Source organism: Silene latifolia, chromosome 6, assembly GCF_048544455.1.
Source record: "Silene latifolia isolate original U9 population chromosome 6, ASM4854445v1, whole genome shotgun sequence".
Taxonomy (NCBI): Eukaryota; Viridiplantae; Streptophyta; class Magnoliopsida; order Caryophyllales; family Caryophyllaceae; genus Silene; species Silene latifolia.
The window spans coordinates 4,273,076-4,286,260 of NC_133531.1; the positions used below are offsets into that span (position 1 = coordinate 4,273,076).

Below are 13,185 nucleotides of genomic sequence, written 5' to 3' on the forward strand. Positions count from 1 at the left end.
GTATGAAGAAAATGTAGTGAATGAGACTGAACTTAAATAATTGACCACTTTGTAGTATTTAATAAGACTTTTCCTTCCATAAAAATACAGTTTAACTATTGCTAACAAATCCCAAATTTCGGAATTTTCTCCGTAAAATACTCAAAAAACCAGTTTTTATTTTGGAATGATGTGAGCAACCACCAAATCAAATCTACTTGATTGTTATATGTCTAATATGTGACGTTTCTATCATTCTACATATTCGACGAAAAGGATAATATGAAGCCTATAAAGAATAAAATTTGCATATTTTTTTTCAATTAATTTAAGAACCTCAACACTAAAGTTTTAATTCAGTGTCTCATGTCTATAGGTCGTTTTAGATCTACGTATCATTTATCTTACTTATAGTCGTCTCAAGTAAGTATATTTAACTTAAAAAGTGCTTTTTGTTGAAGACTTTCTTTCCTATCTAATCTACTTTACAAATGCTTTTCATTAATAAATTTTGTTCCGTACTGCACTAAGTTTTGGGAGGGTACCATAGAAAAAAAAGTGATCATTTTATGACATAATGTATCATTTTTTCGATAAAAAGTAACAATCAGTCTATTATTACAAAGTAGTTTAGTTATTTAGATGATCACTTTTTATCATACAATGATCATAATTATCTGGTCGTGACTTATGACCATTGCAAACGAAAATTTACGTTTTTTTTCCAAAAGGAAGATAATGTTAGAGGGTTATATGTAGACAAAACGAAGTGCAATAATGTTAGAGAAAGTGCTTTAGGAAAAGCAAAAGCAACATAAAACGACCCAAGGATGAATGACTAATATAAAAGAAGAATATATTATTGTAGTCTCCTTGATTAAGGAAGATATCAACTAGATCTAGGAAAATTGACATAATGGGAATGATCCGGTTTGAATATCTCAATCTGAACTCTACCCGTATCTGAATTGAGGATCCACGTCTAACACGAGACTCGAATTGAACCGTTCGTATTCAGCCCGAACTGAATGTTTATTATCCCATATTGAACGTAATCCCCGAATTAATAACATGATAACAACCACTCGAAAATGACCTAAATCTGAAATGACCTTACCCGGCCCGAATTCCTGCAAACCCGAACAACCCGAACTCGAATTGAACGAAACCCAATGACCCGTTTGTCAGGTAAAAATTATCCACCAGCTTAATCAGTGGATAAAATTATGAGAGGTAGTACTCATGATCTGGGGTTCAAGGGCGAATCTAGAAATAAAATTTTTGGGGTAGCGTTCCACATATTGTTTTTTTTTTTTTTTTTTTTTTTGATGACGAGGGGGTTGAGTTCCCCCCGGGCCCATGCATTCCCGCACCACCACATGGACCATGTAAGTCACCCCCTTCGGGGGCTGCAGTGGCCAAGTGATCATCGCCCCAGCTGGTAGTCGAACCTGGGACCTCTCAACTCCTGCATTTCTGCAAGTTTCAAGGTTTAACCCAGCTACCACTGGACTAACACCACTTGGTTTTCCACATATTGTTTGTACATATGTTAAGTCCATAATTAAGAATTTCAGGGTTACGAAAATGACAATCTTAATTAGTTTTTGGAAATTTGGGATAGCAAGTGCTATCTTTACTACTAGCTAGATTTTCCCTACCTAGGTTCAAGATCATATTCGCTGTTATAGCTCTCTTTACACTAAAAAAAGCTTACTACGACCAAATTTAAATGATACTCCGTAGTACATTCATAGATAGATCCGTATACTCCGGCGTATATATTGAGTGACCCGTTTATCACGAGGACGATTTTGATGTTAATGGAGTTTGAGCCTGAGATGTATCATTGCTTATGCCGTTATTATCAATTAAGCTAATAGACAATTGACATGTACTGTATAATTTTCAAATAATATTAAAATAAAGTATTCCGTACAATATAATTGAGGTGGAATAACATTATTTAACAATCCCCCTTTCCGAAAGGAAAAATCGAATATTAGATATTTACACCCACTTACTTTAATGCATTTATCAACCCAAATTATTTGGTTGCAACTCACGTCTTAATTCTTAGTCCTTCCGTTTCACAAATTACCTTTCTCTTTCGACAATGTCAATCGAAAACAGCTGGCGACTACTACGACGAATATGGCTGATACTCCGTATGCACGTGGTTATAGTGTTGGTCGCGGCTGTTGCAATGGTCCTGAAAAAGGGTGAAACAACCAAAGTTCCACTAAGGTTGTGGCTTGTTGGATATGGAGTTTTACGTGTTATTCAGAGTGTTTGTGTTTGCGTTGAGTATGGACGAAGCGATAATCGTCTTACTATTGACATAGATAGGTATGATCCTTTATCTTGTTTGTTAAATTATTACGTAAGTTTTGGTTTTTGGTTCGGTTCGGTTTAAGACCAGTTAATCTCGATGCTGATCGATTAGATTAAAATTTAGGTATTTTAATTTGTGGCTAACTTTAGCAATTTTATAACGTAATCAAGTATTTATTTCTCTTTAAATTAAAACAATATATTATAAAATTAATGTTGGGTTATTTATATTAGAGATATTATAATGAGTTAATCAACTACTCCAATTTTGATTATTATATACTCCTCTAACCCAGACCAAAGGTAACATTGAAAAAATAGAGTAGTATTTAGGAAAAAGGTGGAAAAAATAAGGGTAAAGAAAGAAAAACTAGACATGTAATTGTGGGTTTAATTGTCTGTTGGTAGGTGAGCCATGTAATGACATGTATAAATATCATTGAATATAAGAACAACATGGTAATGTTGTGCGCCAAATAAGAAATGTTACCTTTGACTTGAATCGTCGTTTATAATAATTGTTACTTTGGCGTCTTAAACAATGTAAAATTATCTGTTTTGGTCTAAGGCAAGACCAGATCGAAAAATATGGGTTTGATTCAGTCTAAGTTCCGTTTTTATGCCCGGTATTCGGTCCACCTAAATATTTTTCGCGATCCCGAGTGATACTTATGATAAGTTATTGTTTTAGTATATATATATATATATATAATATCTTATTATTATTATTATTATTATTATTATTTTTTTTTTTCTTCAATTATTTATCGATTTAAGCCTTTCAATCCTAAACTTCCAACAGTAAATAAAAGAGTAAATTAGATTTTACTCCCTTTTGAAATCAACTTTTTTAAAATTACTCTCTTTTAAATTGTTTTTGCTAAAATTACTTCCTTAAATTACATTTTTTGCTAAAATTGCTCCAAATATCAATTTAAGTGACTTACTTCGTCTGTATTTGAACTTATTCCGTTTGTGACTTAGTCAATCTATATTTTAAAAGGTATAACTATGTAGATAAATGTAGGGGGAGTTCAAAAATAGAGGAAATAAGTCACTTTAAATTGTGAGTTTTGAAGCAATTTTAGGAAAAGATGCAACTTAAAAGAATAATTTTAGCAAAAATGCAACTTGAGGGAGTAAATTTTAGGAAAAAATACAACTTAAGAGAGTAATTTAAAAAACAAATTAAAAAGGAGTAATTTTAAAAAAGTTGATTTCAAAAAGGGATATGTTCCGGGTGTAATTCCAGAGCAAGTATCGTTACCACCCGTGGCTTGTAGAATAATGTCTTGAGTTGAACCCTTCTTGCTTCTAACGTTCCTCTCGGCCTCTCCTGCAACAATGAACGAACTGAGGGCTTGGCTTTGTGCCAAGCGTACTCACTCCGACGCTCAAGTCAGTAAACTTAAAGGATTAAGTTGTGTTACTTGGCTAGGTATGTATTGTAGAGAGATAAGGAAGATATTACCAGATGAATAGTGTATTTAGGTTAAGATGTGGATTCCCTTGGCTCCTTTCCTCAATGAGAGTTGAGGAGTATTTATAGACTTTCACCTTTTGTCACGTAGTGGCCAAGTGGCCAAGTGGCTAGCAGGTGGAAAGACTGATCTACCCCTCGGCCGAGGGACCTATGGCAGGCCGGCGGGCCATGTTGACTCACCGCCGAGGGGTCTTGGATATGAGTACGCGGGTATGTGTCCCGGCTGGCAGGTTGTCACGCCGAGACCCAGGCTAACATGCCGATGGGCTGCATCGGCTAGGCTATCTAAGTCGTTGACTTGCTGTGGATATCTTTGACCTTGTTCAATATGTTGACTTGGTCAGCGGTGCAGAATATGCCCCATCAATTTGCCCCCAGCGTAGTCTATGCCGTGGTATGGGCTCCGATGTGTGTTGAGCGTATATTCTGCGCAAGTAAAAATTTTCTGCCCCGGCTTCTTCTACCTCGGCTTGGTTCTGCTTAGGCCGTACCCTATTCCCCCTCCACATGGATGTGTAATGGACATCCGATGTGGAAAAGAGAGAGACGTTGGCCGAGACCAGGGCTGAGAGTGGACCGTTTGGCAAGTAGATACCAAGTAGCGTGTTGAAGATGATACGTCGATTGGCATTCTGTCAAGGAGCGTGTCCCAACCGCCGCTGTAAACATGTTAGCGTATCGGTCGTTGTGGCCCCGCTGCTTCCCGGCCTTGGCCGAGCGAATCGGGGTTACGGCGCGACAGCGTTCGTATCTATAGACCATTATTGATCGCGTCCTCGTTCACGCTCGGTCTTAATTCGCCGAGGTGTCAGATTTGCGTCTCAACGGTACTTATACATTCTTAAGCTCGGTCTTAATTAGCCGAGGGCAAGTCGTGGTTCCCTCGTCACTCTCGGTCTTAGTTAGCCGAGGTGATCGAGTTTACGTTCTGACTGCCGTTGTAAATATCTAGGCATATCGGCTCGTTCCCCCGTCGCCCTCGGTTTTAATTAGCCGAGGTGATCGAGGTTTTGGCTCGATTGCATTTATGGCTCGTTCCCGTCACTCCGGCTTTAGCCGAGGTGATCGAGGTTTTGGCTCGATTGCATCTTTCGGCTCGTTCCCCGTCACTCCGGCTTTAGGCTGAGGTGATCGAGGTTTTGGCTCGATTGCATTTCGGCTCGTTCCCCGTCACTCCGGCTTTAGCCGAGGTGATCGAGGTTTTGGCTCGATTGCATTTTCGGCTCGTTCCCCCGTCACTCCCGGCTTTGGCCGAGGTGATCGAGGTTTTTGCTCGATTGCATCTTTCGGCTCGTTCCCCGTCACTCCGGCTTTGGCCGAGGTGATCGAGGTTTTGGCTCGATTGCATTTAACGGCTCGTTCCCCGTCACTCCGGCTTTGGCCGAGGTGATCGAGGTTTTGGCTCGATTGCATTTACGCTCGTTCCCCGTCACTCCGGCTTTGGCCGAGGTGATCGAGGTTTTGGCTCGATTGCATCTTTCGGCTCGTTCCCCGTCACTCCGGCTTTGGCCGAGGTGATCGAAGTTTTGGCTCGATTGCATTTTCGGCTCGTTCCCCGTCACTCCGGCTTTGGCCGAGGTGATCGAGGTTTTGGCTCGATTGCATCTTTCGGCTCGTTCCCCCGTCACTCCCGGCTTTGGCCGAGGTGATCGAGGTTTTGGCTCGATTGCATTTACCGGCTCGTTCCCCCGTCACTCCCGGCTTTGGCCGAGGTGATCGAGGTTTTGGCTCGATTGCATTTACCGGCTCGTTCCCCGTCACTCCTGGCTTCGGCCGAGGTGATCGAGGTTTTGGCTCGATTGCATCTTTCGGCTCGTTCCCCGTCACTCCGGCTTTGGCCGAGGTGATCGAGGTTTTGGCTCGATTGCATTTAACGGCTCGTTCCCCGTCACTCCCGGCTTTAGCCGAGGTGATCGAGGTTTTGGCTCGATTGCATTTACCGGCTCGTTCCCCCGTCACTCCCGGCTTTGGCCGAGGTGATCGAGGTTTTGGCTCGATTGCATCTTTCGGCTTTGGTCGCTTGGGTCACCTTCTCCTTTGTATGATATGGGCGGCAACTTTAGCTTAGTCGCACCGGACGTCAAGGACATAGTCATTGAGGGGTTTGTCGACCACGTGTCGAACGACACGCGCGATCGGCTCCTTGTATCCTTAATCCGGCTCCCCTCCCCGTGGCGGGTCGGGCTTCTTCTCCGACTCTGGTGAGTCGGGCTTCTTCTCCGACTCTGATGAGTCGGGCTTGTTCTCCGACTCTGGTGAGTCGGACTTCTTTCACTCCTCTGGGGCATGCCTCGTCGGTGTTGCGGCGACGACGTCCTCCAGCGAGTGCGGGAAGGACTAAGGTCTTCCACTAACCTAGAATTCGTTTTCCACCAACACCTTCTCTGGTTGTTTCGACATCTTCTTTAGCTTTTTGGGTGGGTTTTTGTTTTGAGTTTTTTTTTGTTTGGGAATGAATGTGACTAGCTTCTAGTATCTTTCCCCACAGACGGCGCCAATTGTTCCGGGTGTAATTCCAGAGCAAGTATCGTTACCACCCGTGGCTTGTAGAATAATGTCTTGAGTTGAACCCTTCTTGCTTCTAACGTTCCTCTCGGCCTCTCCTGCAACAATGAACGAACTGAGGGCTTGGCTTTGTGCCAAGCGTACTCACTCCGACGCTCAAGTCAGTAAACTTAAAGGATTAAGTTGTGTTACTTGGCTAGGTATGTATTGTAGAGAGATAAGGAAGATATTACCAGATGAATAGTGTATTTAGGTTAAGATGTGGATTCCCTTGGCTCCTTTCCTCAATGAGAGTTGAGGAGTATTTATAGACTTTCACCTTTTGTCACGTAGTGGCCAAGTGGCCAAGTGGCTAGCAGGTGGAAAGACTGATCTACCCCTCGGCCGAGGGACCTATGGCAGGCCGGCGGGCCATGTTGACTCACCGCCGAGGGGTTTTGGATATGAGTACGCGGGTATGTGTCCCGGCTGGCAGGTTGTCACGCCGAGACCCAGGCTAACAGGCCGATGGGCTGCATCGGCTAGGCTATCTAAGTCGTTGACTTGCTGTGGATATCTTTGACCTTGTTCAATATGTTGACTTGGTCAGCGGTGCAGAATATGCCCCATCAGGATAAAATCTAATTTACTCTAAATAAAATTGAATGACTACACTATCAGTTGGAACATTAGAATTCTAAATTTTAAATTAAGCTGAATTATGGGGTGGGGGAAGGCATTGGTACCATATTGTCGAGATTCTACTCCATTGATGTCAATGGATCGTAATAGTATGATATTGTTTATTTTGAGTCAAATTTTCATAAATTTACGTTTACGCTCGTTCTCAAAAAGCCTCGTACTATTATATTTGCTGGATACTTCTAAAGATGCTAGAAAAAGAATTTGCACCCTAACAGATTCAAATAACGAGGCGCATTATTACTTAATTTTAATTCTAAATCTTCAAAAATGTTTCACTTAGCAGTTTTACAAAGCCTTTGGTGTCAATAAAATCAGTGCTAATATTGTTTTGGTGGATAACTGGATTCTACTGGATGTATTTTGGAGGGAAAACGCTTGCAAATGATGCACCAAATCTATATTGGTAAGTCGTAATTTAATTTCTTCCTCTTGTCATCCTACTGATATTCCGCAAATTAAACTTCATTCGTCTTTTGTTACTGAAGACAACAATTTGTTTTCACAGGCTCACAGCAATAGTTTTGGCATTTGACCTCTTCGTAAGTGTTATTATTCCTGTTGCCATAGCATGCACCCTTGTCGCAGCTAGCGTCTATTGCCTCGCATTCATAAGCTCAATTCTAAGACTTTTGTCGATTCAGGTAGCGCGCGCGCTTGTAATTTTTGTTAATTGTAGGAGTATATATATTCTAAGATTTTCGCTTATATTATGAAGATTGTTTTGACAAATAGTACGGATCAAGTCAAAAGCTTATTGCAGAGATGATACAGAACATTGTCATGTTCCTAAATTATGATGCTCGGGAATCAGTTCGTAGATCTATGAACGAAGCCGCCAATGACACACCTACTTTGCATGCTCTTTCTACAGAGAATGCTGTAAGTTTGCTTCGTCTTTGTACTTCTTTAGACGTGTTTTGACTTGTGCCTTGCTTATATTGTGTAATCATTCCGTTCCAATTACTTGTTTATCATTGATTATTAAAATAACCGAGATAAATAGAGCAATTCAAAAAACAAAACTAGGGATCTACAAAATTAGTGGCCTACTTGAGGGGGCTAATAGGGGAGCTCGATCCCGCTAAACAATGAAAAATGATAAAGTTATGGTTACAATTTTCGATTTTTTTTGTTTGAATTGGCCCTATGTCATTAACTCATTACTTGTCATTAAAAAATCGTCTCATTTAGGATTATATGAAATCACATAGCTGTATACGAAGTACGAGTATAGTTTATAAAGGGGTAATATAGCAAATCACCCTTGTAAGTTTAATATTATGTGCAATCAACTCCCTTGACTTATGAATGTAGCATATCAATCCCATAAGTTTTTTAATGTGCAATTAACCATGAACATAGCTTATTTTTAAGAATAAAATTTGCTAATTAAATATTTTACTACTTTCATTTAAAATCAAAATTATTGATTAGATTTTAATCCTAAAATCCCTTTTTATTAAAAACATGTTCAAATTTTTTAAAAATTTATTTTGGTGAAAAATGTTTCTAATATGACTATATGAGAATTGTTAATGATGTTACAATGAAAAGTTACATGACCAAATTTTTGTTTATATTAAAATTGGTTCGCATTTTTCATTGAATATGTAAATATTATATTTATAATAGTTTTGATAAGAAAATAATATTCCCTTCGTCTCGGTCAATTGTTGTCCTTTGATTTTGGCACAAAGATCAAGGAAGGAGGAAAGAGCCAATTACTAAGTGACAAATGGAACAAATTGAGTATGAATGATCAAATTGTTCATCAAGTTCATTCTTAAAATAGAAAGGACAACAACTCACTGAGACACCCCAATATGGAAAAGGACAACAAATGACTGGGACAGAGGGAGTAGGTTTTAGTTAAAAAAATGGTAAAAAAATTGATTTATGCTTAATTGCACATTTTTGGAAAGTTATGAGGCTAATTTGTTACAAGTAAAACTTAAAGAACTGATTTACACATAATTCATAAGTTATGGGGTTAAATTACTACATCTCCGGTTTTTAAAGTTGTCTCAAACTACATTTGGTGAAATTTCTTACCTCAATACTTTTGAATCATTTGACATTATGTAGGTGTGTGGGATCTGCCGTAAAGGTTATGAGGATGGACGCCTAGCATATGAACTTCCCTGCGGGCACCTTGTTCACCGTCTTTGCGTCAGCGATTGGCTACAAGAAACTTTATTCTGACTAACGAGCCCAAATGTCAATGTATATAATCGGTCGACCTCCTTTTTTTTTTTTTTTTTTTTTTTTTTTTTTTGGTACAAACCCTTTGTATAATTACAACTAGTTTTAAACCCGTGCAAAATTGCACGGGTATGTATTTGGGCCGGTATTAATGTTTTTAGATGTATTTTTTTTTTTTTTTGCATTTCTATTGTACTTATCTAGTTGGTCTAAATCAGCGATCTACATAATTACTGTTTAAACTTGTTACAAATACGTGTTCACATGCAATGGTTTAAAAGGAAATAAGAAAGGATATTAAAAAAAAAAATATATATATCGTACTATCTAGTTTTTAAAAATTATGCATGTAATTTATTCGCATTATATGTAATTCAATCCCGTAATTAAATGTAATTCCTTCTCGTAATTATGTAATTCTATTATTATTTAACTTTTTTTTTTAAATTATGTAATTCATTTATTTGTAATTAGTTTCATTTATTCCGATTTGTAATTCATTCCGCTTATATGCCATTAATTTCATTTATTCGGAATGTATAAAATTATTTTATAGTATTATTTCGTAGTATTTGTTCTAAGACGGAATTTATCGCATGTTTGTATAGCCGGAATTCTGAAGAATTAAATACATTGCACACTAACGGGTCCCACCATAACATGTATTTCCAAAAAAAAAAGGTTGAATTAATGATATGGCACGCCCTGGATTGAGTATTGTCTTCTGAATTAATAAAGATAAGATTTGGATTCTCTTTATTACTTCCCCTCTTCATTACCTCTCAACCAGAGCCGTTAAATAAATTTTTGAGGCCTTGTTCTTAAATGTCCAATTGAGGCTCCATGTTATAAAACGGACTTTGGAAAAAAAAAAGTAGGGAGTTACGAAGGTGTGGAGTTAGGGACTTTTAGTTAAAATTTTCATACGTTTTTCGAGTTTGTCTTATGACATTTACTCGTTTTTCCCATAATTTTCTCTCGTCCCCATAAATGCAAATCCCGACTCGGTTATTTCTTAATCACGTATCAAATTACAAATAAGAATCCTAATTAATGAGAGTGGAAGCGAATTACAAGAACTTCCATGCTACCACCATGCATAACATTTTGATGTCCTCTGTGCAGCTATATCTTACCTATGAATGTTAGCCGAAACAGTGGCGAAGTTTAGAGACGACACTGTTATGATTGTGAATTACCAAAGTGGATCCTCTCCTTTTCTTTTATCTCTGTTTTCTCTCACAAAACATTACTATATTATACTCCCTCCTATTCACTATTTTCTTCCCTATTTCCTTAAACGGATTATTCAGGTTTTCTTCCCCTTTCTTATTTTGAAAACTTTTGCTCTTATTTTATTCATCCCTCTCTCTTATCACCAAACCCCACTTAACTTTTACTATTATTTTATTCATCCCTCTCTCCTGTAACCAAACCCCACCTAACTCACAATTCCTTATTTAATTCCTAATTATTCATTCCCCTCTCCAATTCACAAACCCCACCATCTTCCTTTATTCATTCTTTAATCATCTCCTAAAATCTTGTGCCCACATCAAAGGGGAAGAAAACACCGAATAGGAGGGAGTATATTCCAATCCTATTCATTTAACTTTTTATTTCCAAATAAATCTACAACCATTCAATCGAGCCTAGAACATTATGATTAATAGTTCATAAATGAAACATTACGACTAGTAGTTCATAAATGAAACAAAACATTTTAGTACAACTATTTTAAGCGGTTTTCCGAAGCATTTAAAGTTGTTTGAAATGGTGCGGCTAAGGTTTGTATTTTAGTCTAAACAAACCAAATTAAATTAGCGGTTCAGCGAACCGATTTGTTTTAGACCCATGTAAATTTGTGAAAATAAATTGTTTGAGACCCCGTCTTTTAGTGGCTTAACAATGTGGATCGAGTGAATAAGACGCGCGACCCATAAACAACTAACTCTAGTATACGATTACAGGGTTAAATTATAACGCTAGGCCTGCATGCACTTGAGAGTTTTGATCAACATACGATGTACTTAAATCATTTATTTTAGTATATACGATCCATAAACAACTCTAGTATACGATTACAACTTACAAGATAATTATAACGCTATTTTGTAAAAAAATAAAAATAGCGAGATATGATGAATATAATTACTAAACACAAGAATATAATCTTGATTACAACGAAATTTGGCACCATTTTGAGAAAAATTGGTCATGACTCCCAATAACTGGTTTATATTCTCGTCCGTCAATAAAAGTGGTGGACGAGAACGTAACGCGACCCTTTGGTTTCTTGGACCGCGGTGATACTAGCTCAAATATTGCAAAGGTCTCATCATTTCTAAAAGACGACACGAGCTTTGACACCGTAATTTGAACTTGTCCAACACGCTTGTCGAGAAACAAGCTACGACGAGAGAAGACTTGAATGCGTATGGCATCTGTGTGTGTATCAACATTAAGGAAAACAAGGTTTTTGTTTTCCCTCTTCTTTATGGTGGTTCTATATATCGACTTGCCATTTTCGAGTTGCGAAACTACGGCGTACAAGTCGTTTATCTTGGTGGTGCTCGGGAAGTCGGTTGTTATGGGGCGGAAGGTGAAATTCATGTCTAGCATATTTTTTTTACGTAGTATGAAATTTGTTTTATGGGATCTCGATTTGTAATAAGTTTTCTTGTTTTTTGAGGTTGTGTAAATATGAATATACTAGTCCTTTATTTATAGTGTAAGGTAGACTCTTACCTTGATTGTAAAAATAAGGAAACTAAGGTAGACTTTTACCTTGCTCGTAATTAGGAAAGTACATTATACTCCTAATAATTTCACTTTCCTAATCTATTATTCTAATAATCCTATACTAGTATAGAACCCGTGCAATACATGCACGGTATTTATAGAGTTTTATTTTTTAATATACTATTTATAGATTATTGTGGACAGCGGGCCGCCCACGGGGGCGCTTGGGAGTGAAGGGGGCTCGAAAACAAGCGTTTGCATTTTGTATGGAGTCGCCACCAATTTTTATGGGAAATTGGAACCGTTCGAATACCTCGTGTCATGTCAAGACACAAAGTAGTGACATGAACACTAAGCAATCGTTACCCTTAGCATTCTATGTCTAGAATGACTCTCGTGGATGCCAATGAACACGGGTGCTCACGGAGATCTGGAGTAAGGGGTGAGGGTACGTATTAGGAAGCTCTTTTGATCGAACACCTAATCCCGCCCGCCTCGATAGCGGCCTCTACTAATGATTAGGGAGTTTATTCGTACTTGATATATCGTCGGCTATATGCATGCAATGCAACATCCAACAGATTAATCCTAACATGTGAAATTAGCTAAGTCGGTGAACAATTAATTAGGCAAACAATTGGGTCGAAGTAGGATTTAATGTTGATTACATGTGAAAACATACAAACAATAAAAGGGATACAATAATTATAATAAAGGAAAATACATTAATTACATTGAGATAGGCGATTTATGTCGAAAATACCAACAAAACGGATAATTTGAGAAAACGAATAAAAGAATAAAAGAAATAAATAAAACAAATTAACGAACAGAAGCCAGGTGATAATACGAATATTAGTTAATTAATACATAGACTAAACAAACTAGGTCAAGGCAGAAGAGGAGTTCGGGGGGACGTAAGTCGTCCCGGAACAAAGAAGAGACACGCGCCCTTTGGAAGAGGCGCAGCAGTTGCTGCGTCTGTTCCAAGGACGAACTCTGGCTGTGAAGCCAAAACTGCAATTGTTAACGTTTATTGGTGAATTTAATGGATTGATTTAGATTACTTAGTCGGATGAAAGTGATTTACAGATTATTTACATATGATTTAAGGTCATAAAATAGCAAACACGATTAAGACGGATTATAAGACGGATTATTTATGTGAAGGGTCGATGTTAATGAATGATTAAACAAGCGAATAATTAACTAAACATGATGAATTAACGACGGATTAACAATGAACATGATAAAAA

At 38.1% G+C, this 13,185-nt stretch overlaps 1 protein-coding gene across 1 annotated transcript; it reads left to right on the forward strand.

Annotated features, from left to right (window-relative positions):
* Window positions 1–1,998: 1,998 nt before the first annotated feature.
* On the forward strand, window positions 1,999–10,013 carry LOC141586059 (E3 ubiquitin-protein ligase At1g63170-like). The gene is made up of 6 exons (XM_074407171.1): window positions 1,999–2,328; window positions 7,269–7,388; window positions 7,491–7,626; window positions 7,718–7,864; window positions 9,071–9,289; window positions 9,931–10,013. Exons 1-5 carry the CDS (start codon window positions 2,096–2,098, stop codon window positions 9,185–9,187), a joined length of 753 nt encoding a protein of 250 aa, XP_074263272.1. The 5' UTR covers window positions 1,999–2,095; the 3' UTR covers window positions 9,188–9,289; window positions 9,931–10,013.
* The last annotated feature ends 3,172 nt before the right edge of the window (window positions 10,014–13,185 follow it).

What these genes read in the sequence shown, in the direction of transcription:
- LOC141586059 (XM_074407171.1), top strand. Translation starts at nt 2,096, where the DNA reads ATGTCAATCGAAAACAGCTGGCGACTACTACGACGAATATGGCTGATA. An exon ending in CTTACTATTGACATAGATAG is followed by an intron (nt 2,329 to 7,268) that starts GTATGATCCTTT and finishes TTCACTTAGCAG; the next exon opens with TTTTACAAAGCCTTTGGTGT. An exon ending in TAAGACTTTTGTCGATTCAG is followed by an intron (nt 7,627 to 7,717) that starts GTAGCGCGCGCG and finishes TTTGACAAATAG; the next exon opens with TACGGATCAAGTCAAAAGCT.